The 26,850-nt window shown below is 36.4% G+C and overlaps 1 protein-coding gene across 2 annotated transcripts in view; it reads left to right on the top strand.

Moving 5' to 3' along the window:
• Window positions 1–26,850, top strand: part of ror2 (receptor tyrosine kinase-like orphan receptor 2) — a 62,640-nt gene that overhangs the window by 25,500 nt on the left and 10,290 nt on the right. For both annotated transcript variants that reach the window (XM_052567922.1, XM_052567923.1), the window contains exons 2-4: window positions 15,710–15,790; window positions 23,979–24,275; window positions 25,969–25,999. In XM_052567922.1, coding sequence (XP_052423882.1) covers window positions 15,710–15,790; window positions 23,979–24,275; window positions 25,969–25,999 — 409 coding nt within the window. The remainder of the gene's footprint in view (window positions 1–15,709; window positions 15,791–23,978; window positions 24,276–25,968; window positions 26,000–26,850) is intronic.

The raw sequence follows: 26,850 nt of genomic DNA, 5'->3' as shown, positions 1-26,850 counted from the left end.
AGCTAAATTTAATAAAGTTCATCAGGTAGGAAAATAATTTTTTGAGTGTTGTCCATATTGAATCAGCTTCAGGTCTGTTAGTTTGCAGGTAGTTTTTCTCATGAGAATATTTTCCTCAACTCAATATCAGATCATTTATGTTGTACGCAGTATAAATACAGCATTTGTTCTGGTCTTTGTCTCTTCATTTGTTTTCTAGAGGAAAAACGATACTTGTCTAAAGCGCCAAGAAGAACTAAAAGAGCAAAGTATTTAAATCTCAGTGCCTCTGAGAGCTGATTTGGCCATTTCACAAGCCAGGATATTAATGGTTGTTTAGAAATGACTTGTAGCCATTAAGCGATGAAGTGTTGGCTCGTAACCACCGGAGTAAACCTAAAATATGAGAACCAAGCTCTGACTTGGAAAAACCTTCATGAAGCACATAAAAGTTCATGGAGGTCTGGAATTATTTGCTGAATCAAAACACTGCAGCATTTGATATGAAGCAAAACTGAAAATGGGGGGAAAAGAGACTGAGGTACTTGAGGAAATGAACTACTCATGCCATGAAGTATTGCACAATAATGCAATAATGCTTCTAAATGTTCACAAAAAGAAAAATAAAAATCTGTGACATTTATGGTAAAAATTCTGGCAGCTGTGGTTGCAAGAGTTCCACAGTAAAAAAAAAATTGGTTTTACAGACTTAACTTAAATTCACAATAAAATACTGTATTTAATGAGCTGATGCAATGTTAATAAACAAACGTATTAAAGTACTAATATCTGTTTTGAACCATTGTAATGCACTGATAACCACCAAAAACTGGTGGTGATGAAAAAGTCACACGATGAATCAAAGCTCATCACAAACCGCTTTTCTCCGAGCTGAGGAGGGCGATACTTCTTTAAGGTGCACAGTGTCATTCACACAAACAATAAATCCCATCATGCTGACACACATGATACTGAAATAATGCAATAAACATTAATTTAACAACATTAGATATAAGATTAAACCCCATTGTACACAATTGCTCAGAAAAACTAAGAAGAAACATCAAATATAAAGTGTCATGCAGGGAATTCTGGGAGTGTCAATTTACGGTTTGTCACTGTGAATTATACAATGACTTTCTTTTTCACTTTTTCATTTTGTAATTTTTTAAATTAGTATTTTACTGTTAAATTGCATTCAGTGTAATTTACATTTATTCACAGAATGTAGTATAGAAACTTACTGTTAACCAGTTAACAGGTTTTTACTGTAGCATTTTTACAGTCTTTTACTGTTAAAGCCACAATCATTTTTTACAGTGCAAAAGTATTGAAATATTTAATACAAAATGAAATTAAATGAAACAAATTGCAGGTAGATAGTCCATTGTAATCTTGCATGTGTAACTAAAAGCAATTTTACACTAGTACAATGGTGCAATGCACCTTTAAGATGCTCTGCCAATATAATAGCATTTGAGTTTATTGATTGTATTTCCTTGAACATTGTGATTTATTTAGGGAAATAAGGAATCTTTGTGAGGGGTTTATATTTGCAAGCACATGGTTTTAAGGCCTTTTCACAATGAATGCTACAATCTGCACGAATGTTTGGCACAGTGATGCTTTTTAATTGATGCAATAGATCCCTAATGGGGGATCATTTTGATTTAACTCATTTTGATTGATATATTGAGCAGCAGAAAATTCACATAGTCTACATGAGAAAAAAATGCTCTGTTGGTCTGTGCCACCTATTGTGCAGGTGTGAATTAGCAGAAGACGATCAGTCGTTTCACGCCATTCGCCTCTCTTTTTCACATCGCGTTCAGGGTGAAACAGCCTTTACACATTCAAAACAAAGCTCAAATTAAATTGGCTTTTTATCACTGGACTGTTGTCAGCTGCTCCATAGAAATAGTTTTTATATTGAAAGTCTTGTTGCTGCTGAGATGTGGGATGAAAAGGCCTTTAGCCACAGTTTGTTTTAAGGCAGAGCTCGACCAGTGAAGCACCAGTGCAGTTATGACTAAACTAATTTGGCTAGATTTCTTCTCACTTGAAGCCAAGTTGATTATCTCATTACAGGCCAAGTGTAAGAAATCCACAGCGGTTTACACTAAACCACAGAAAACAAACCCTAAATTCAGAGAGAAGAACAATGCGCAGTAATTGCATGATTCGGGGGATTTAGCAGATTGATGAGGTGGATGATGAACACGCTCCACAGTCCAGCTTTTTGTTAGCTTTAAAGGCGAGTTAATACAGGAATAAAAAACCATTCACAAATCCAGTTTCTAGTTGAAAAGTTTAATGCATAAATTTTTAATTAACGTTGTGTTTTCTTTTTGTTCTTATGTTCATGGTCATTGTTGTTCTGTTTTTTACCTTATCCAAGCATTTTTTCCTCTCTTCCATTGGAAATCCCTTCTGTTTCTGTGCATCAGTGTATGTTTAGGGCATTTAAGACCATTATCAGACTGTCTTTTGCAAGTCTATGCCTCTGCTTCGATGTTCTGTTATAGTTTAAATGAGAAAAGTGAGTTTTGTGAATCAGTGTAATTTGTATTGGTACTGACGCCAGTCACTAATTTACTTTATAGACATTTGTGTAAACAACAACAACAACAAAGCTAGTCTGTCTTGATGCTAAAGCTAGACATTATGCAACGGTCCATGAATCCATTTCTGTCAATCTTCACCTGCGAATATACATTGAAAAATGATGAATTATGACATTGTTGCAGAATTCAAACATTTTCATCATAACCGATTTGCCGCAGTAGTAAACGGCATGAAAATAAAAATACAAAAATGTATAATAAAGCATCACACATTATATTTTAATGTAATTTCCCATTTATAATATTGTCAGAGTGTCCGAAATGTTCATAAATATTATTAATTTGTGTGAAGATTTGAAATATCCATTGCATCCAGTAACTGTACAGTTTCATGTCTCCTAAAGACAGGGCGTCTTTACTCTGCTGAAGTGGTGATAAAAGTGCTTCGGAAGCAGCATAAATACCCCGGAAAGCTGTGTTTATACCATTGTTTCCTAGGGAGCTCTGATTTTGCAACAAGGGAGCCATAATTGGTCCTAACTACATGAAAGTGTATATTTAAATACACATTGTCTCATAAACATCAATTGAATCTTTTTGGCCAATTCATTTAATGAATGGACTCGTGAGAGTTGTTTGGGAAACTAGTTACACTGAACATGATTTTTGTTTAAAAAAACTAATGGGATATTCTGTACATGTTTACAGAAGAACAGATTTTTACAATATATAAGTCTCAGGTGTTTCCAGAATGCGTCTGAGAAGTTTTTTCACAAGCTGGAAGAGAAAGGTTTACAAAAAATGTAGTGGATAATTTTTTTTTTCACGCTTTTGGGGTTGGTAGATGCACCAGGGCCCAGATTATAGCACTTAAACATGGAAAAAGTCAGATTTTCATGAAATGTCACTATAAAAATAATAATAATATTGAAATGAAAGCTACTTTGGGTCTAAGAAGTGATTCGTTAATTCGCAATTCCTTAACAGATTGCTCCGTCTGCTTTCTATAGAGCTTCTTAGAGCCTCCATGTTAGTTGGACTTTCCTGGCGACACTTTGAAATTCTTGCATGTAGTTAATCATGCAAAAACAAAACAGACATACACAAGCTTGCACAATACTTCCTTTTGGGATATTCTGGTTTCACAGCAAATTCTGAAAGATGTGCTCAAGGCATAACCAACAACAGAAAACTCTGAACAAAAGGGTTTATTAGCACGGTTGGATGCATGTGATAAAGGAAGGTTTTGAAACTCTGGTTTCCGCATCTGTTGGAGCGCTTGTGTGGGAGTTGTGAAGGTCTGTCCCCAGAGGCGTGTAGCTTGCTATTGACAGGCTGGAGGTGATGAAAACCAGAAGATGTCTCAATAAAGGCCCAGTGCTTCTCAGACCTGCTCGAGCAAGTCCAGCAATGCATGACCAAACATAACATCCTCCCATTTATCCTTCACTGCTGTTAATGAACGGGTGGCATTCATCTCTTTATGAGGTCTAAAAGAGAGTTGTTGTTTTTTCTACGATGCATCTGAATGGATTGGATATGTTCTACAGCACCTCCTCTGTTATATGTAAACCAAATGACCAAAAGTATGTGCACCCCCTTCGAATTATCTAATTGCAGCTTACTATTCCAGTATTTTATTTAATATCCATCTTAAATGGGTATTTCACCCAAAAAATGTCAATTGTCATTTATTTGTGTCAATGCAAATGTAGAAAAACATTTATTTTCAGTATAACATATCTTTTTTTCTCTCTATCCAATGGAAGTCCACACTACCAACATTCTCAAGCTTCAAAACATTAAAAAATACATTAAAGTACTTAATGTGAATCAAACGGTTCAAGTCGTATGATAAAAAAATATAAAATTTAGGCATTTATTTTATGTATAAACATTGAGAAATTCACATAATAAGAGCACGTGGATTACTTAAGGATTGCATGAATTACTTTTTGAATCATGAAAAATTTGTGTGGACACTAAATACTGACAAACATAAAAATACAACAACAACAAAAAAAGGAGATGTTTACTTACAGATTTCCTTTTATATATATATTTAAAGGATGGTGATGCCACTGAATAGCGCAGCATTTTATTTTATGGCGAGTTTGAGAAGGTAACCGATGCTTTAATAAACCCAGACATTTCTACAGTAAGACAACTGTATGAATTTTTATTTATTTTTATTTATTTTGAAGAAATACTCTATGGCATCTGCTACATTTTGAAAGGTTACATCTTTTCAAAACCAATCATAAGAACAGCTTTCAAAAGTAAAGGTCCTTGGTATCTGTGGTTCCATAAACAGCCTTTAACATCCACACAGTGTTTCCATTGCACATAAGGTTCTGTATAGTGGAAAACTGTGTTGATAAACTGATGATCTACACGTTTTGTCGAGATCTCTCTATTGAAAGGATGGTTCTGTGGCATCGCAGTGAAAACCCACTCTTGGAGAGCTGCGTGTTCTTCTTTGAGGATGGCACACAGAATAGTGTGACTCAATGGCCACCTCATGTGAATGGAATTTATTGCTTTGCTCCAATAACAGGAGGCTTTCTAAAATAAACTATTATGTTGGCAGACGGTCCACAAATCTGGTCTGTAACATGTCAGATGAAGCACTCTGTGCGTTTTCTCGCTGTCCTCTTTGCACAATATTGCCTGCTGCCCCATTTCGGGTGATTTTGCCAACGTCATAACAGTTGCATGAGCTATGGACGTAGGAGACGGGTCTCCGGGGTGGAAAGTTGAAGTTATCCTTGTGTCAGCGGATGTAAATTGCAGCATGTCATCTGACACGAGCCAGTGAGGTGGGCTGTAACTGCCTGATGTTGTGTAAATGTGAGTTTTGTCAGCTTTCCAGCTGGAGCGTTACACACCAGACACACTAGTCGAATGTGAGAGCGCCTGGTATAGTCAGGTTGACACGGAGTCATGTTCACATTACCATGTAATGTTCAGCTTTACTTACAATCCTGACCACATCTACTTTAACCCCTTACTAGTAACCCCCCTTTTTTGGCATGGAGACCGAAATTACATACCCAAAATAAAAAGGTTTCTGCTCATGATTCTTTCTGACTAGATACATAACCAACCTTTGTTCACAAAGCTGACACTTTAAAGTTTACTGTTCAGGAATCAGAATCACTCAGACTGTTATGATAATAGAGATATATAAGCTCAAACATAAAAACAAAAATAAAAATATTAAAAACATATGTTTTAAATGTATTTAAAAAAATGTTGATGTAGGAAATGAGTTTGAAAACACAGTGTAGCTAAGGCCACAAGTCTTCCAAGACTTCATAAAAAATTTCATAATCGAATCTGTAAAACTGTGAATTTTATGAAATATTTTCTAAGGCCATGTCATGTGTGTTTTTAGAGAAGGCTAATCAGATTGATTTATGGCCCTTGTCATCTCTGTAAGATCTCACATGTAAACATTCCTGTGCTCTTTGTGTATGTTTCACTCTTGAAAACTGCCCGAATCATGATTGTATTGTTCTCACCAAACGGTTCTTTCACACCTCCGCCAAGTATGACACATTATCCGCATTATTCTTTTATCATTATTCTTTTGTTTTTATTCCACCTTTATTAGCCTTGATTGTGGTTTTTCAGGCTTTACAAAGCAACAAAGCAGCGATCTCACTTCAGTCTCTCTTTGCATTTAGCCCTTATTTATCAAAAGTCTTACTATAAAAATACAACAAAACATTTTCTTACGACCTTACGTGAATTATTGAGACAAAAATGCATTATGAAGAAGAAAAGCACCTGCTATTAGTAGCATTGGTGCTAACGTTAGCATCAAGCTACATCTGACAATTTATGAAATTATTAGTACACTTTTACTCAAAACTCACTTTAAACCCCGATCGAGTGTTTATAATAACTTCCTTTAGCGATCAGGGGTGGAATTTGGTCGTTTACTGTTGTAAAAATATGTTATTTGTAGCCTTTTTCATCGCTGCACAAGTTAGCATTTCCGATGTACATTTTCGATTTTTTTTATAAAAACGCCCCAGATCTCAAGAAATTCTCATACCAAGCTTTACTATCGTAATCGCGGGTTTATTATTCGTATATTTTGTGTGTACAGAGGTGTTTCAGTGTTGTTTTGGCCAGATAACTACCAGGAAGTGTGCAGGAAGCATGTGACACGATGGGGCGGTGTCCAGATATGAAACTCTAAGATTGATGTTTGAAAGACCCAATCAGAGTCTGAGTCACACACCGCACGAGCTGTGACTACTGCACGCACACAGAGATCGCTGGGAGAGACTGTTTATCATCTGATCGCGTAAATCCGTGGAAAATGAATAGAAATGACGATTCTGTCTGAAGAAATATGAAGTAAACATCAGTAAATATATCCATATATCTCCGCAGATATGCATCTTTGGTCTGTAAATCCTTATTGACGCTGTTCAGTGAGTCTATGTGAACACAAATAAACCGCTCTTGACGTGACTGAATATGAGTCAGTTGTGAATTTCTATTCAAAATGTGGCATAATACGGATTTATTATTTTGCACTCCTGACATAAATCACTAAATATCTGTCACTGCAACAATGTTTTATCAAAATATTGGTCAAATATCGAAGCTTGAGTCTTTAAACTTTCCATTGATGCACAGTTTGTCCAGATGAAGTAAGACAGTGATGTTTAATGTGCTGTGAAAGTGAAACAATAATAAACTGGGGCCGTCAGCGATGTTTGCACGCAAAGGGGTTAAGTGACAGCCAGCAATTTTATTTATTACTCTACTCAAGTGACAAGTGAATTTTTTCTGCCAACAAATGTTTTTATTTTATTATTTAAAGGGTAAGTTTACTTCCAGAATAAACATTTCCTGATAATTTACTCACGCCCATATCATCCAAGATGTTCATGTCTTTCTTTCTTCAGTCGCAAAGAAATCAAGTTTTTTGAGGAAACATTTCTGAATTTTTCTCCATATAATGGACTTCTATGGTGATCAATGATTTCAAGGTCCAGAATGCTGTTTCAAAAGACTCTAATGATCCCAGCCGAGGAATAAGGGTCTTATCTAGTGAAACGATCATCATTCTCTGAAAAACAATCATTATATTCATACACTTTCTTTAAAAAAATTTTTCCTCAAAAAAACTTAATTTCTTTGAGTCATGATGGTGAGTGAGTGATCAGGAAATTTTTATTCTGGAAGTGAACTTATCCTTTAATTAAATTTTCTTTTCTTTTTTTATTACTACTAGTTACAAGTGAATTTTTCTGCCAACCAACAATTTTAGATGTTAAAAAAAAAATTTTCTTTTTTTTTTTTTTTTTTTGCTTATTGTATTGTATTTATGGCATGAAATCAAAATGGGTTTTCAGTAAGAATTCAAAATTGATCCCATTTTTTTTGATTGAGTGAAGTTGTTCGAACTTTGGCAGCCACTTTAGTAACGCTGTGACTGCAGTGTTATTCTATAGAGTTGAATGCATTGGGCAGTGCTGTGCTTTGCATTACATGATCACTTTTACACTATGCTCCGCATTTTAAGTGATGACCTATTACACTTTATATATTTAGTCTTGTTATGACTACCAGCATTCCTGCAGATAAACACAGTGCCCAGAGGGAGTTTATGTCTGTGGAGAGAGCTGTTATTATCCCATCATTTGTGTGGAAGATCTGAGCAAAGCTCGTACGCTGCCATGTAATTACACTTTTGCCCTGAAAAATACACTGGTCTGATGGAATCACATCTCTCCTGACTGAGTCTGTAGTGTTTCATGTTCTGCACTTCCCTTCTCTATATGTCACAGATTCATGACATTTCACATGCATCACACTGGCTATTCTTTGCATTAGGTAGGTGGATGAATGGAAACATCTCCTAAAATCACATATTATAAGCACCTTATTAAATTGTTATCCTCCTGTTGAATTGATTTAAAGATCAGAATTATCTTTGTCAGAGCAGCATTACATCTATGTCAGTTTTGGATTTTGTACATCTGGCAGGGTCTTCTCAGATTCGTTGAATGCTGCAGGCCTTGGAGGATTTGAACTACACACAAATGTTTGCTCTTAGCGTCTCTTTTGAAGTCTGTTCCCAATGGCCTGGCCAACATTGAGTATACTGCGAGGGTGGTCCTCAGATTCTTGCATTTAAAAACAGATTTGATTCGATTTTCTATCAAGAAGAGAAGCCCTTGTGAACACGTTTTGTGTTTTTGTGAACCTAAATGAATTTGTTCAGGGAATTTCTAGTTTAATTTGATGGCTACGGAAGGACAGATCAATTAAAACAGTTGTTGGATGCTCTCTTTTAGGCATTCTCATTTGAGTACTCGATTAAAAAAAATCCTTGATTCGCATTTTTCCCGTGTCGTGTAACCGGAAAAATACCGGAAGTGGCGCATTCCATGGATGAGAATCCATTAAATGCATTGCTAAACCCATTTCCAAGGTTGCATGATATATTAAACAAATTTAAAAACCACATTAGAGCATAATGCTTTTGTAAAATCACAAATGCCGTGATTCAATTTAATAAATATATGCGATGCAAGTTTAATATGTGCTTTAATAACAGTAGTCAACATTTTGAAGTGGAACAAAAATAGTTCATCAGTTGTCCCAAGACAAGAACACATTTCGGTTTAAGGACAGCTTTTTAAAGGTTTAGATCAACTTCAAATGTTACGCATACATGTATGTCAGAGCGGCTCATCAAGGTAAATCATTTATTAAAAAAAATGCAAACATAGAATACTTCAATATCTTTCTCAATATGTTTACTGTTCATCACAATTTCAAAATAAAAGCTCAAGATCTCGCTTGGAGTTAATACGTTTTGACATATTCAATTAATTAAGTGGCTGTAGCATTTCTGTCATAAACAAATGGCCAAATACTAAAGAGAAATTGAGTCAATATTAAACCAGGATCAGACTGCAGTAAAGTGTAAAAACAATCGCCAGGCGCCGAGCGCCCTCTACACTCATTTGTTATGATGCATAATGTACGTTAGCTCTTTTGTTTATAATACATTATAGTACATTACTTGATTTACTTTATTTATTATTATTTTCTCATTACTATTATATATGTATTTTGAGTCATTTTAAAAGCTATTGTTTGCTTTTTGTTGTTGTCACAAAAAATATATAATTATGTGATTACTCGATTAATCGGCAGAATAATCGACTGATTACTGGATTACCAATTCAATCATTATTGACAGCCCAAGTCTACTGGTGTATACAGATACTGCGTCCAAATACAGGACAAGTGGATTAATGCATGGATGGATGCATTTGATTTGCTCAGGAATTGCAGCACTTGATTTGATGTTGTCGCATGATATCGTGAGATTGGATGATGCCATTGGATGATGAGCTTTAACGAACGGACCGCATTGGTGACTGTACCGTATTAGATGCCAGTGTAGAACAATGCCGGCTTTGATCCACATCTCAGAAGATCTTTAATGCTGTTGGAAAAAGTACATTGCAAACTAATGAGCCACTGCTGACCTCACTAACCATATCAACCAGCTGTTCTGCACCGGATCGAAGGAAACTTGTTGTGGGGTTTTCCATTCTCTGACATTATCATAAAGTTCTGTAACACTCCCTTCACCAGCTCATTGTTTATGTGGCCTGGGCCTGTCAGGAACCACCACGAGCTGTTTTCCATACTAGTCACCTCATGCTAAGTACATCTGCAGATGTGCTAGTGAACCAGGTCTGGAAGTTCATCGTCTTGGTGTCTTTTTGCAGATCTATGATTGCAAGCCAGAACTGACAATTGAGCAAATGAAGGAATGAGCAAGTAATGCCAGGAATGTGCCCCGTCAGACCTGAAATACAAAAAGTACTGATCCCCCAGTTGCTCATATATGGTCAGGGCCAGAGCTGGTCATAACTGATCACATGTAATCTGGATTATGTAATCCGACTCCAAAAAGTAAATACTTGTTATTCGGTTATGAGTATTTTAAAACATAGTGGTAATTTAAACTACAGTTATTTTTTTTATTGATTACATGATTATATTTTATTCACACAATAACTATAAACAATATATCATATTTCTTTTTCATCTTTTAAAATGTTATTTTTAAAACTAACTAGCCGACATAACCCGATTTAAACGAGTCGGTAATTGTTATTCAATTATGAGTACTTTAAAATGTATTCTTATTAGACTACAGTTAAATTTTTTTATTGATTGCAAGACTACACTTTATTCACACAATATCTAAAAATTAATCATAATATATTATATATTTTCCTTTATAAAACATCCTAGCACTTGTATACCTTCAGAAGTCCTTCAGTTTTGTGGACATTCACACAATTTGAGACCAGTCACTAGTCAGATGGCTATAGTTACACAGAAAACTGAGAGGCCACACTCAATTTGAGATCTGGATTTAGATCAATTATTTAACGCGTTATGTTAATAATAGCAAATATTTGCTTCATCCTTGTATTTTTATATAAGTACGGTATTATCCCATTTAAATCAATGTGATAAATGAGTTAGTAATCAAAAAATAGTCTGTTCACATTACCTGAAATGTGTAGCCTAATGTATTGGAATATGTTACTAACTACAATTTTTGTCTTGTAATTTTGCTGTAAAACAGCTCTGGTCAGGGCCTAAACAAAACATCTCATCCGTGGAAGAGAATGCAGTGTTCTTCTCAATTTAATTCATGGGAAGCTACAATTACCTAAATGGGTTTTTAGCCGTGTTGTTTTTCCCAACCAGTTCAGCTCTTCCAAACTTTCTCCCCTTTCTCCCGCTCCTTTATTTTATGAACCTGGCAACCAGTTCCGGACTGAACGGTTCTCCAGAGGACGAGATGGAGTGTTAACAAGCTTCTACATTCTCAGTCTGGCCGAGGGTGTGCTGCCCCCCTCCTGGAGCCGGACTCTCCCACGGGGGGCTCGGAGGACTGCAGCCGTCACCTCTTTATGAGCGCTCCGAGTGGCCTGCTTGCAGACAGTTGCCAGGCGAGTAACTCGCTGAAAAAGGAGAATCCGCTGTGAAAGGTGGTGATTCAGAGGCTTGAGTGCTCGCAGGCACCCTGAGCCAAAATAATTAGATCAGCGTCTTTTCCCAGGTCTCCACACTGGCTCTTTTGTTGGCCTCCCTCCAGCGTGGTGGCAGCAGCCTGCTGATTACTGCTGTGGCCCGATAACACCAGGGTTAGAGGTTCAATCCTAAGTAGAGCTGACTTGGGAACTGATAAGATGCGTGACCATAGATGTTACAAGAAATTACAGAAGAAAAAAAAATGCCTTTGCGAACATGGCTCCAAGGGAATCCAGTCTTTAATACAGGCAGTGTTAGGAAGGTTAGAGATACCAAGTGACCTATTAGTTAACTATTTCAGATACTTTATTGAAGTACTGTAACCGATTACTTTTTCATTACTTTTCTAAATTTCCAATGAATGTGTTCAACTGTTAATTATTTTCATAGTTAAAGCGTGCAGGGCTCACAGTAGCACTCAACACTGATTAATGTCTGACTTTCTAAATCCTTTGTCACTTTAAGATTATTATAATTAAATTTTAAAACACAGCCGTCACAAAATCAGACTTTAGCACCTCTTCTACTTTGAGGTCAATCCGAGGTTAAATGCTGATTTAGAATCATAACAAGAAAACGTTTAATAGCTATGATGCTGTTTTTGAAATCAAATCTTTGCATAGCTGTGACAGAAAACACTGGAATCTAACAATGCTTTGAAAAAAAAAGAGTTAATCTTAAAAGCTATTAAGCACATAAATCCTAATAGGGTCATTTATTGAGCGTGTGTCCTGTTCTGTGAACTTCTGAAACATTGGTGTGCCTCATATATTTTAGAGAGGTCAATGCAATTTGGGAAAGAAATCAATCAAATCTGTACTTGTGTGGAAATATTCAGATTTAACCCTCTTTGTAATCGTTAACATTTTCATGAGTAAGTCATTTAATTACATACTTTTTCTTTTAGTAACTGTAATGGATTATGGTTACATTTATCTGATAATTAAATAATGATGAAGCCGAGATTGGAGAAAGTAGCTATTTTAATAAACTCTGTAAATCGCTCTTATGTTTTTAGTAGCATGATTGTTGTAGTTCAATTGTAATTCAAGCAAGCTCAAAACCAGTTTTAGAAAGTTTGTGAACAATCAGTGTGCATGTTAATTTCCTTGTTTTCCAGAAAAACAACACATGCTTTTTCATCTCAGGTTTGCTTCCACAAATCATTGCCAAAGTCAGCCTACTTATTCACTTTGTTTTGCCTTTGGCTTTTCCTTTTGCACATGATTTGAGAGCAGAAACACCTGTTCATTGCTCAGAGGTGCTAAACTACATGTGTTTTTAATTCCTTTTTGTTTTGTTTCTTTTGTTCAAATTAAACACAACCGTAATTATGGTGCTACAGAACTGGCAGATGCTCGTTAGCTTTCCACATAATCTGACTCCGTTTTTACATTTGCTACACAACTCTGCTTTATTTATATTGACTTAATGACTTAAGGACTTAAGACTCACTAACGGCAAGAACATGAACTATATTAGAGTCCGTAACATTCTTTTAGTTTGTAAGCATGCACTGCATTTATCTTCTGAAAAACTTTAAGTAAACAGTTATTTAAAGAACCATTTTAATAATCCGAAAAACCTTTTTTTCACTATAAAGCACCTTTTGTGCAATGGAAAGATTCCTTGGATGTTAAAGAACCACAGAATCCAATAACAAACCTGTTTGATAGTGTAGAGTTTCTCATTTATGTAGAGACATGGAGTGACCATCAGATATAATATTTGGAAATCTATCAATACATTAAAAAAAATTGACATTTAAACATTTTGAAGTTCACATCTGTAGAGCAGGAGCAACTTTCCAAATCTGCTTCGCTTATTCCATTAGGATGCCATTAATAATCCACAAATGGATTCATGTAAAATATGTTCATTCAAAAGCATCCTCTGCTTTTCTGTGTGACTCATGTCTTTGGATTGTGCATTAGTTTCATGCACGGGAATGTTTGAGATATTTCATATGCAAATTAAAAGAGAAATGTGTCTGTAACTGTAGCGTATGTGGGTTCTGCCATGGCCTGGCCGGCTCTGAAAGACACCATCTGTGTGTGTTATGGCAGATAATCATTCAGCAGGCTGCATTAAATAAACCTACAGAACCAATGTTTGATTAGCAGAATCACCAACTTCATCAAGATCCTCCTAATCTTTGCAGCTCTTTGTTTTAGCACAGATGAATGATGTCTGTTTTGCGTAAACAGTTGGCTTGTCTTTGGCGAGCCAGTCTGATTTGTGTTACACAATAATGATTTGTATATACATTTAACATTAGGATCATTTCCATTACCGTATTTCAGTACGTATGGGGTAAAGCGAGCCAAGTAGTGTGTTTGTCAGGACTGTGTGGATGACGATCACGAATGCTTCAGCTGGTTATGGATTATTACTTGAATACAGCTCTGTAATTATGTGAAGACCTGGCCCAGCTGTTTATAGCACGTCAAATGTGGTTTTCAACACGCACATTCCCAGCTTACTTCTATTTGAGGATAATTTGCCTAAAAACTATTTAATTTATTGGAGCAGATGAAAGAAAGAAATAATTACAACAACATATTAAGCAAGCATAATTTATGCCCCATATGTAATGGTTCTCACGCTGTTTTGAGTCTCAGAAGGAAATCACTCCACACTGTTAAACAAGGATGTAATTTGCCTTTAACCGCATACAGTGAGCTTGTTAAACACCGGCCCAGTTACCATCTGATCATTATATGAACACTCACTCCACTTGTGTTTTCTGTCTCAGTTTAGGGTATTTCTGGAGCATCTCAAAAACCCCACAGTCAGCAGTAATGTGTTTTATGGTAATGAGATGCTCTTTTTGGAGCAGATTTTCAGAACAAACACTCAGGTTTTTTTACTTGCATCACAATTAATGGTCATTTTCCAGTGAAGAGAGTTCTTAGTCATAGTCTGATATTTTCTTTATTATTTTGCTGTTGGTGCACAATAATATTATCCAAGAAGAATCCAAGAAAAAAATCTAGTTTTAAAAATGCACATGCATCTCATTTTAGTTTCATGTGAAAAATTACAGTTTCAGCCATTTTATTTGTATTTATTATTATTTGTATTATTATTATTATTATGTAAATATAATTTTTTTTTAGTTGTATAATACTGATTCCCCACAAAAACTTTTGATTTTATAGGCCTATGCCTTACAAGAATATTGAATTAATAATGTCGGTTCACGGTAGAATATGTATATTCAAGTCACTTTATGAATTGCATGTTGGTGTATTTCTATAAATGACCTGTTGGTAACACTTAAGATTAGGAATCACATTTTCACTATAAAACTAGGACTTTTACTTAAATAAACTCATAATTTGATACTTATTAATAGTTAGCAAGGTTTAGGGTTGCACGAAGGTGGACACTTTCCAGTACATTTTGGGAAAATTCCAAATTTTTCCAGGATTTTCTTTTATATTCCAGAATTCTTAAGAAAGTTTCCAGAAACTTATTGGAAATGTTCCACCCCTTTTGCAACCCTAGTAAGGTTGTTGTTTAGTTTAGGTGTGGCATGGATCAAGAGATCTAGAATAAATGCAGAATGAAGCATTAAAGGCATAGTTCACATAAAAAATTTAAATTCTGTCATCATTTACTCTCATGCCGTTCCAAACCTGTACGAGTTGTTTCTTATGTTGAACATAAAACAAGATATTTTGAAGATTGCTGGTAATCAAACAGTTGGTGGTTGCCATTGACTTCCATAGTAAGATAAAACATCTCATACAGGTTTGGAACGACATGAGTGTGAGTAAATGGGCTAATATGCTAGTAATATTCATGCTAATAAGCATTGAGAATTGATCATTAAAGTGTAACAGACCTGTTTAACTGGTCTTTGGATTTTAATATGGGTTTACAGCTGCTGCATATTTGTTGTGTATTCTCTAGAATTCAAAGTTAACAGTTTTATAAGTTACTTTTACCGACACTAAGGTTAAGATATTCCATTATAATAATTTGATAAGAGCACAGTCGTTGTTTATTGTAGCACAGGTCTTGACTGGTGGTGTACTAACGGTCTCCTGTGTGTTCTGCAGGGGCTGATGTGAACCTGTCGGAGTCTGGAGAGATCGAGGCTGTAGCTGAGGCCCAGAGCGGAGGACTGCCCACAGCTGAAGGTACAGGAACACAAGGACTGATTAAACCCTATCCAGCAAGCAGCATCCCAACACCTTATATCCTGCAGTTTCATTTTAGGCCAGGACTGATTACATGTAATCTGGATTACATAATCTTATTCAAAAGAGCCAGTACTTGTTATTCGATTGAGTTTTCCTTCTGCGTCACACTGCTTCATGTTTTTAAATGAAAAAAGTGCTCTTTTGTTTGCAGTCGTTAACATTAAACTATACATACATACATGCATACATACATAAGTACATGATGATTTTTATTTCCAATCTTTTAAGAAACGTAATTAACTCTTTTGCAACTTTTGGGATATTTTTGTCAGTTAAATTTTTATTTTGTCAACGTAAAATGATGCACTTTTTGTTAATAGGCTTTCATTCTGTTGGCAAGCCTTCAAAATTGTGTGTGTGCTTGTAATATTTGAGAGAGAAAAACTCTACACCAAATCACAAATCCAACCAGTGTGTGCACCACCAGCCCCCAGCATCTAATGGGGAAAATTTGGTTCTGCGCCAAAATAAAATCTTACTGGTAGCTGATAGCATACTGAACTGTAGTGAACTGTATTTAACAGTGTTGTTCAATAAAACCATGTACTCAGTTTTGATAATTTTAAGTCAGCTATTATTGCTTTATCGTTACTTTATATATAAATATGATCATATTAAATACTATTTCTCCACTTAGGTCTGTCAAAAATGTAAGATTATTTATCAAAATCAGATAACTTGATTAGCAAAATAATCATTAGTTAAGCACTAGATTAGTTAAAACATTAAAAGAATAATGTTTTTGTCATTTGAAAATCTCTTAAACTATTAAAGCATTTTCTCGTTCTATTGAACCAAGTATCTGGATTTTGTCAAAGCTTGTGAGCATATTGCAAAGTGTATTGTCACACCCCTAGTGTCGATAAGCAGCGATATAGCTCATAATTTCCCAAGTGTATGACATAGCTTTCATTCTTCAGGTCAGTCATAAATTCATGAAAAAAAAAATGTTTGAATAAGGAAAGCGATAACTTTGCCATAGTATCCTTTCAAATGTTAAAGTTGCCACAGTCACTGCATTCTTTGCATGTGCTGCTCTTTATTTGTACCATTTTGTTTTATTAGTTTATTCGAATTTGAAAGATAATAACAATATTGATTATTAAGTAAGATCTGATTTTAGTCCTTGAAAACCAAAAAAAAGTCCTTGAAAGTCCTGGAATTTTATTTCGCAGTATCTGTACGATCCCTGTTTAAGTTACCAGCTCTTATAACCATTTTAATGTTTTTTTTGTTGTTGTTTGAACTGAACTGTAGTTTTCTGTAGTGAACTCTATTTGTATATTTCCTATTTTATATTCATTTACCATTATTTATTTCAACAAAACAATTTCAGAAATGTCCATTTTTAGATTGTAGATCATCTTGCACCCTGTCAAGGACAAAGATAATCAGCAAAACTTATATAAAAAGCATCGTTAATATTAGATGTTTTTGAAACCTATTGTAGTGAGTAACCTGTTTTTGTTATTGCAGTTTCAAATATCCCTCCATTTTCTGTAGTCTGAGCCTGTCAAGGGCTAATGGCAATGGCAGATACGTTACTAGCTAGTTTCAAGGAAAATCATTTTCTTTTTTTGTTTGCCAAATAACCCTGTGTACGTGTTCACCCCTGCTAACCCCAAGCCATATTTTAGATCTCATAATATTAGACCATACCTAAATTTAACAACCACCTAACTTGCTATTGATAAGCTGAGAATTAGGAGTTTGAGGCAAAAGTTATAGTTAATGGTTTGTTAATAGCGAGAATTGGGCCTTAAAATAAAGTGTAACCAAAAATCAGTGGAAAAACTGCATGATAGGTGTTCACGATAAGGTTTGGATCATGAAATGCGGCCTGCTATGTCTGTCAGGAGTGCGTCTGCGTTTCTGCTTTCCGTGTGCATAAATCAAGAGTTTGAGGAAAAGCCACCACTTTGCTGTGGCAGGCCTGTTTAATAGCTGCTCCGAGTACGAGCGCTGCAGAGGTTATTTGTGTTGGCCACGGGACCAAGGGGTCTGGGGACGAGAGGAAGCTGTAATAGTTTTCAGGAGAGTGAATGAACGTATGAAGGGCAGTGTTTCTAAACCATGCATTACCAGTATGAACTAGAAGCAAGAGAAAAGCTCACAGAGGCTGTGAGCACAACATACTTCACAAGTATGAAATTTGCAAGCTGAAAATTTTCTCAAAAACAACAAAACATTTTAAAAAAATGTGCAATGGTGATCAGCAAATTAATACATCAACTAAGAATTTATATTATTAAATTTGTAGTATATATCACATCTTAAAAGTGTATATTAAAAAAGTATTTGCAGATATTAATGCAGAAAGGCCTCTTAAAAGTACTTGGAAAAGTACACTTTCATGACTGTTTTGTAATGTTTAAATAAAACATTACTTCAAAAAATGTATTTACTTAAAAGTGCATTTTAAGTCATTGTGCAATTTATTTATTTATTTATTTTTATATCAAGTTTGTACTAAATGTATATTATTTCTGTTGTTTTTTTAAAGAATGCGTTAAAATGTACTTTTCTCAAGGGTTCATAAAAGTTTCTGGCTTCAGTGGTGCATATACCTTGAATGTTTTAATGATGTGTATAAACAATTAAATATGTTTGGTATGTTTGACCAGAAATAACTTTGCAAGTGCTGCTACAAACTAAAAGCTTGATTTTGGGATTAAATAATTGTTATTGGTAAAATGGTGATTGTAAAGCATTGTAAAATCATTCTTTTTATCCACCTATCTTGAAATCTACTTGTAAAGTTATATTAGCATTAAGTGTTGCGTTTGAAGGCCAGAGGTTGGCTTGTCAGCAGCGCTCGTGTTGTTTATCGTTCCAATCATGGCCGCCCACAAGTAGTCAAACCCACTTAACCTCGCCTGCCAGCTGCACTCGCCAATCCTAGGCTACAGAGATCTCTCTGAAAGGTTTTTTTTTTCCATAAGTGGCTGCATGATGGTCCATTTCAACGTTTTTGTCTTCATCTTCTTTTTTTCTGCAATATTCTTTTGAATTCTGAATCATGGGACTAATCTTTATCTAATTTGGCCCATTTATTTACCTCAGCTTGCTCTTTTTTCTTTCAGTAGTTAATGCTTTACTCTGTGCTTGTGAAGTATGTTGTGCTTTTGTAAAGTGAAGTGATGAGAACAGCTTGGCATGTTGGAGTGGGTGCAGCTTTATACTCTTTCAGTTGCAATGGCATCTATGCATGAGTAATAATGGATTAGTGTGATATTAATTTCCCATTCTGCCTGTTCTAGCACGCTGACTTTACCTGACTGTGAGTCTAGCCACACATAGTGGTTCTCAGTGTCGGTGCCGTGGTTCACTGATGTTCAACATGTTCCTGTACAGTTGTGGCTGTCTCATTATGTCACGTCTTCAGAGCGTCAACTGAGCATGATCACAACACCCTCGCTCATGTTTACAGATAGCAGAGGGCCTGTAACAGCTTGCCTTTACATAGTGAGGGTATATGGACTTGTGTTTTCACGGCTTCACTTTCTCAGTCATTCACAGTGTGGCTTTGTGACACAATTGGGCCTTTCATGCCTCGGTTTCTTTGCAAATCTTCTGTGATGTGATGCAGAGCTTGTCAATGCTGCCTTGGTTTGGTAGTCGTTGTTTTTCAGTCTTTTCCTGTCGTCTTTTGTTGACGGTTGAATTATCTGCTGATAGGGATTATTATTGTTTCACGTTGCTCCTAACTGAACAATGCGTTTCAGTTGCCTTAAACCCAAGAGTATACTTTAGTTTTACGCAAACTCAGTAGTATACATATTAGGGATGCACGATAATATCGGCACAACATCGGTATCGGCCGATAAAAGCTTAAAATGACCATTATCGGTATCGGCCGATATGAATATTTCTGCCGATGAGCCAAACCGATATTCTCCAAGTGAAATAATTGACCTGTTTTTCAGATGTGAATGTCTGTCTACATTTGTAAAATAATAAATTTATGGTAGAATCAGTACAGAAGAGATACATGGATTTCTCTTCAGCAAAATTAAAGTTTAAATATATCAGTATATATTTGTATATATATCGATATCGGTATCGGCATCGGCCAAAATTATTTAGAAAATATCGGCATATCGAATATCGGCCAAAATCCAATATCGTGCATCCCTAATACATATAAAGTGTGAGACATGCATTCAGCCTAAATTTTGCAATGTGTAATATTTACAACAATCTATTTACAGAAATGCAATATAATATACATAACTATGGTCTACTTCAACTATTTCAGAGGTGTACAAACACCTTTCCTAATGAACCGTTATGTTTTTATCACTTTAGATTGAGTGATTTCTATCTACATACATCATGAGTCCCCTTACGTGGAAGTCGCCATCATGTTTCTATAGTAGCCCTAAACAAGGGCGTTTCGTCACTTTGTCGTTCTTGCGAATAAAACACTGACACAATGAATAACAAGTACATTAACATTTGCAAAAACATTGATTTATTGAATAATTAAGAACATTTAATTCCTTGATTTACCTTTGTAAAGAAATCTCATTGATTAAAGAACACAGATGCAACATCTCATTTACATATCGGTCAACACAATATGACACGCGCAGTGCAAATTAGAGCAGTCACAAATAAAGAATAAAGAAATAAAGAAGCCACAGTACATGAAAAAGAACCGGAGGCCCAAAAATGCTAGAAGTTGCAAGAGGTTTTGATAGAGCTGGGATTGCGTGTCTCCTAGTTGAGGGCTCCAAGTTGTCTTTTATTTCCTGAAGCAAGTTAAAAAATAACATGGCTTGGCAAACAATTTGTTCGTGTTCTTCTTGCATTCCAAATAAATGACTCTCCCTTCTACCATGCTCTCTCTCATCTCTGCTGTGCCTTATCCTAGCAACAAGTTGCAGCAAATTGCTTTTTTAGGGCATTAAATAATGGTGCAAATGCCAGTTATTATGCGAGTGCAAGTTTATAAAACGCGTTGTGTGATTCTTTTAAAAACTCTTCTTCTCTACTCTCACTTTTGCGTCCAAAAGAGAAACTCCTACAAATGCATATTCAATAAAGTCAGGCGCAAAAATAACAATCCACGTCTTTTCAGTCCTAAACGGTCACTGTGCATCTTTAGTAAAACCTATCAAACTGCCAAAAGACGGTTTGCACTGGCACAAGCTATTAGTAAAACTGTCCCTTTATCGTCGTTAACTTCAGGAGAGAAATAGCGCAGACACAGCTAAAGATGAAACTGCATGTGTCGAGTGGGATTCATAAACATGCTAGTCTTTGGCCAAAAGCTACTTGTAGCTAAACAACACATTTCACACTAGTTTGAAACTGATGTAATCAACCAGCATTTAGGGTTTTTGGGATTGTTTCTACAGACAGGAGGAGAATGATCTGGTAATCTACATCTAGTTTGTATTTAGTGGTGTGAAATGGTCACCAGCACAACAGAAAACAATAAACTGTGAGGATTAAATGTGCACAGGGGGCGTCTTTCTGCCCTGCATGCGCTCGAACTCAGCTCTTGTAATCATTCAAGCGTATGTTGGACAACTTGGCAACTGCGTGTCAACCCCATTTAAGGCTACATACCACCCTTATGATGGCTGTGGGTGTGGAGATATGATCTCAGATCAGGTTGGAGAGCACAGGGGATTTCATGTCTGCTCGATAAGGCTGAGGTCTGTATGGCTGTGTTTATTTGAGCTCCGTCTGGCTCTCTACACACTATGAGCTCACACTTCTCAGGCTGAGCTTAGCCAGCTTCTCTTTGCTCTCTTGCTGTGACTTTCTCTGTTTTCTCATCATGCAGTCATGTTGCATTTCTCACCTCCACAGCATCGCGTCATCTCTCATGTCTCTGTGATGAGCGGAGGACTCCGTCAACACACTGGCTCCAGACACTGTTTTAAAACTAAAAGAACAATCCTCTATGGACACATTGGCTATGCGATCGCCATAAATATCTTCCAAATTAAATCTGGTTGAAGATACTTTCAGAAAATGTCTTATTTTCTACAATTCTTTTAATAGTTTATTGAAAATCTGATATTGTGAAAGCCCTACTTTGAAAGAAAGTTCAAGTGTTTTATTATTAACACAGTCAAGTTGTGTACATGTGATTGAACGTAGAGTTAATTGAGGGGACATTATGGCTCTGGAGTTTGGGAAGCTCTGCTCTACCGTTTTCTTGGTTTGTGTGCTTCATTGCAGAGGTCTTCAAATCACAAGTTTGCCAAAACAAACAAATCCCCTCCTGGGACGTTTCTTTCATCCGCAGTTGTCAGGATGGGACCACTCGACGGAAGATGTTTGTTTTGATCTAAAGCTTGAGTTACTTCATCCAGATGTGCTTTCCCAGAGTGGAGTAATTCTGCCGTCAAACGCAGGGGTCAATGCTGTGGCAGTCTGACCTTGACCAGTCAGCTCGTGTTTATCTTGTCCCATCTAAAAAAAAGAGACAAAACCTTAAGCTACAACAAAAAACGTGTACGAATGCAACAAATTGAGAATTCTTGCTGGAACCAATCATTCTGAAGCAGCTTCAAACATGGCTCATGCATTGAATTTTGATGTTAATAAAGCAAGTGTTTTAGAATACTTCACAGAACAAGTATGTAAAGAGGACAAGTATTTAAATAAGAAAAAAGATGAAGATCCTCTTGTGTGTCTGGCACCACAGATTCAGGATCTGCCAACTAGGTTCAAAAGTGTCCCAGTTTCTGTTACCAAATTGAAAAGTCACATTAACAACAAGGGTTTTTAAGGAGTAACAAGGAGCCAGAACAATAATTGTATGCTTGCTTTTATGCAACAGTTCAATAAATAGGAGTTGAAATTGAGTAACTTGCATATTAGAAACAATGGACCCTTTTAATACTGTTAATGCAGAGTTTTGCTCCATCCATCCCAGTATACATATTAGTATATATTACCTTGGTATTAGGCCCTGTCCACACGGAGACGCGTTTCTGTGAATACGCACACATTTTTTATCAGATCACACGGATCCGGCGTTTTCATCAGGTGAAACCGCTATTTTTTGAAACCGGGTCCCAGAGTGGATAAATTTGAAAACGCCGTCTTTGCGTTTTCGTCTGGACGGCTAATCCGTTTATTTTCAGAAACGATGACGTCATCAGCCCACGTCTCCCCCCTAGTCAGACACCTCTACGTCACGTAACAGCAACAAAAACACGAACAAACACTGAACGATTGTCTTTTTATTAACTAACATTAACACTGATTAATAAATGTATTGTTCCATGTTCGCTTGTGTAACACGCGCAATGTTTATGAGCATAGTCCAAGTCTTCTTCTCTGTTTTTAGTGTATCTCTGTGGCAGAATTACAGCGCCACATACTGGTCTGGCATGTATACTACATCAATATGCAGTTTCGTGTGGACGCGGATGTTTCTTGAGATGAAGAAAAAAAAGATGGGATTGGGGATCGTGTGGACGGGGCCTTAAACTAAGGGTGTTTCTAACACAATTGCTGATTGCCGTGATCAGTCTCTGTATAATTTTTCCATCTGTTCATCTTTTATTTCGCTATTGGATTAAACTAGAAACGCATTTGCTGTAGTTTCCTCATTTCAAATTCCACATCTGACACCTTAAGTGATCCTCCTAGACTTGATTCAGTGGACAGATTGGTTGAGTGAATGATTCAGAGACTCATTTATAAAGGCAGAGCAGCTTTACTGCAGACCGAGACCCAAAAACTGTTATCCTGAGCTGCTCCCTTGTAAATCAACACTTTGCCATGCCTTGCTGTGAAATGCATTGCAAATGTATGTTTTATTTTATTTATAGCAGCTTTTCAATTTGATAAACGCATACATTTTCTCAATTGTTCAGCCCTTGTTTTAATCCATTCTAAAAACCCTTTAGTATGTGAATGTATGATGTAGAATTGATATCTAATTGGTTTCCGTTCACAGTGTTTGTTTTTTTGAGTCCTGATGTGTGTAAAACTGCACACTTTAGTCAAACCTTTAAATGGTTTCAGTGTCTCAAGGTAGTATCCATCAGTCATCTCAGCGAGGATGGGGGTTGATTTCTTCTCAAGCCTGCACTGATGCTCAGGGTCCTCACCTTTGACCCCTCTAACAGCCTTCCTTGACCTTTGCCCTCAGGTGACTTCCTGGAGTTTGTGGAGCCACCAAACAACATGACTATAGTGCAGGGTCAGACGGTCACTTTACACTGCAAAGTGGCGGGCCGCCCGCGCCCCAGCATCCGCTGGCTGAAGAACGACGCCCCGGTGGTGCAGGAGCAGGGCCGAATCTCCATCCGCAAGACAGAGGCTGGATCCAAGCTCCGCATTCAAGACCTGGACACCACCGACACGGGATACTACCAGTGTGAGGCCTCGAACTCCCTCAAAGTCATCTCGGCTACTGGGGTGCTCTACGTGCGACTGGGGACTGGAGGTAAAGGACTTTTAAACTCCAGACCAACATTACATCTAAAGCTAAATATTACATTAACATTGAAGAGAAGACGATCAAGAAGTTTATATGGTAACACTTTAGTATAAGGACTAATTATCACTATATTAGCACTATAATTAACACTATATTATTAACATATTGTCTGTTTATTAGTGCTTATAAAGCAGATATTCTGCATGAGCATATAATACATACATAATCCTAACAATAGCTAAACCTAACAACTACCTTACTAACTATTAATATCCAGCAATTATCCAGCAGATTATTGAGGCAGAGGTCATAGTTATTGGTTTAATATAGAGAAAATTGGACCTTAAAATAAAGCGTGACTTATTGTATATTTAACATTATTATTTAAAGAGAAATTAATGGATGTGATCAAATAAAATGAGTGAATGACATGCATTCATTAAAAAAAAAAAAAAAAAAAAAACGCTTTGCAAAATATGTAAATATTTACAAATGTAGTATACTTCTATTGTATTTACACTAGTTTTTTTTTTTTTTTTTTTGGCAAAGACATTAAATTGATCAAAGGCATTTATAATATTACAAAAGATTATTTCAAATTAATGCTGTTTTTTAAATTTTTATTCCTCACAAAATATAGAAAACTGCATCCCGGTTTACACAAAACTTAAGCAGCCAACACTGACAAAAGAAAGTGTTTCTTGAGCATCAAATCATCATATTAGACTGATTTCTGAAGATCATGTGACACTAAAGATTGGAGTAATGCTGCAAATACAGCTGAGCATCACAGGAATAAATTACAGTTTATAATATACTGAAATATAAAACATGTTTTCTAAATTGTACAGTATATGGTCTTACTGATTGGTTGAGCTCTCTTCAGAATGAAGGGTAGTGTAGTTCTTCAGGAATTGTTCAGAAAAATTATAATCATCTTCAAAGTCATAGTTATATTCAAAGTCTTGAACTTTATAGGTCTCTCTTGAAAGCTTTATACACTGTCATTAAAAATCAATTTCCGTATGGGTAAAACGAATGGGATTTTTACTTCCAGTACCCTGCTGTTGCACTTCATGGGAAGACGGCACAAATTTCCATTCATTTCTGTCAGGCCAGAGATGTTTGTGCATTTAATGCATAGTTATTTTTGGAAATGATTGGTGTCATGTGAAACCCAGCTCAATTAAATATACCTGTGTGGCATCCCAATATAAACCCATACAATCAATGCGTTCTCGTTGTGTCATAGCTCTAGTGTTTTCTTTCCTGTTCACCTATTTCGGCTTATTTTGGGAGTCCGTTGATTTACAGACAGCAGTGTTTTACAACCATATGCGCCAAATCTCGCCCTGGCATCCCTGTATATTTATTGGAAAGCAGCGATATAAATCTCAGTGTTCCTGCATTAGGACTCTACTTAAGAAACAACTTCCCACTGTTTCCTTCTGGAGGAAAAAAAAAACTTTTATGTGCATACGGTAAATTCTCCACAAGGAGCGTGTCCGATGTGAAATACATTCTGCTGCTTGTGACAGGTTTAGGAGCTTGCTTGCGCCGTGCCTCCTGCATCGTGGCTTAATAACACTGCAGCTCCCTTGAACTGAAACGGCAAATTAGGGTTTGTGAAAACAGCTGCTCCCGAAGGGAAGATCATGTTAAGACGCTCGTCTGTAATTCCTCCTATCTGTGTTTGCAGGACAGTCCCCGGCCCACGGAGGAGAAGACTCGTAAGTACTGCTTTTCTCAGTTCGTCTCCGTGTGCATTTGTGCAGTTTTCACTGCTTGTGTTTCTGTAAATAAATGTTTTATCAATGTTTTCATAATTTCCACACAGTAAACTTTTTCAAAAATACACACTCACAAACGACCTACGGTTTGATGAATTTGAAGAATTGTTTTTGAGAATAATTTTTTTTTTTATTGCCCACACCACATTTCTGCTTCAAATGCCCAGATGGTGTGTAAACTTTAGCTTTTTATGATTATCTGATTGTATCTGACTAATATTAGCGTAGATGCCATTCTTCTAATGATGTAGAAAGTACATCGGGTGTTATGGGAAGTGTTCCCGTATCCGGTTTAACTAATTAATGCGGCCTAAAAATCCTTTAACGGACTAGGATATTAAAAGCGTATTATTTTGTTATGTGTAAGCCAGGTTAAAGAGATGGGTCTTTAATCTAGATTTAAACTGCAAGAGTGTGTCTGCCTCCCGAACAATGTTAGGAAGGTTATTCAAGAGTTTAGGCGCCAAATAGGAAAAGGATCTGCCGCCCGAAGTTGATTTTGATATTCTAGGTATTATCAAATTGCCTGAGTTTTGAGAACGTAGCGGACGTGGAGGATTATAATGTGTATGGACCTCATTCAAATACTGAGGTGTTAAACCATTCATAGGATTCATTCCTGTATACTGAGAACTGTAGAGCAGTACAATCACAGTGCGGTCGCATTTCTGCTGTATGGTAAATGTTTGTGGCCAGATCCAGTCATTTCAATGAGAAATGACAATACCCGGAAATATGTGCGTGGGTGAAAAAGCACTGACCGACAGAAAGCTGTTTGGTTTAATAATGAC

Source organism: Carassius gibelio, chromosome B10 (genome assembly GCF_023724105.1).
Source record: "Carassius gibelio isolate Cgi1373 ecotype wild population from Czech Republic chromosome B10, carGib1.2-hapl.c, whole genome shotgun sequence".
In the NCBI taxonomy this organism is placed as follows: domain Eukaryota; kingdom Metazoa; phylum Chordata; class Actinopteri; order Cypriniformes; family Cyprinidae; genus Carassius; species Carassius gibelio.
Note: the sequence above shows the minus strand (reverse complement) of the source record. Positions and strands in the feature narration are given on the sequence as shown.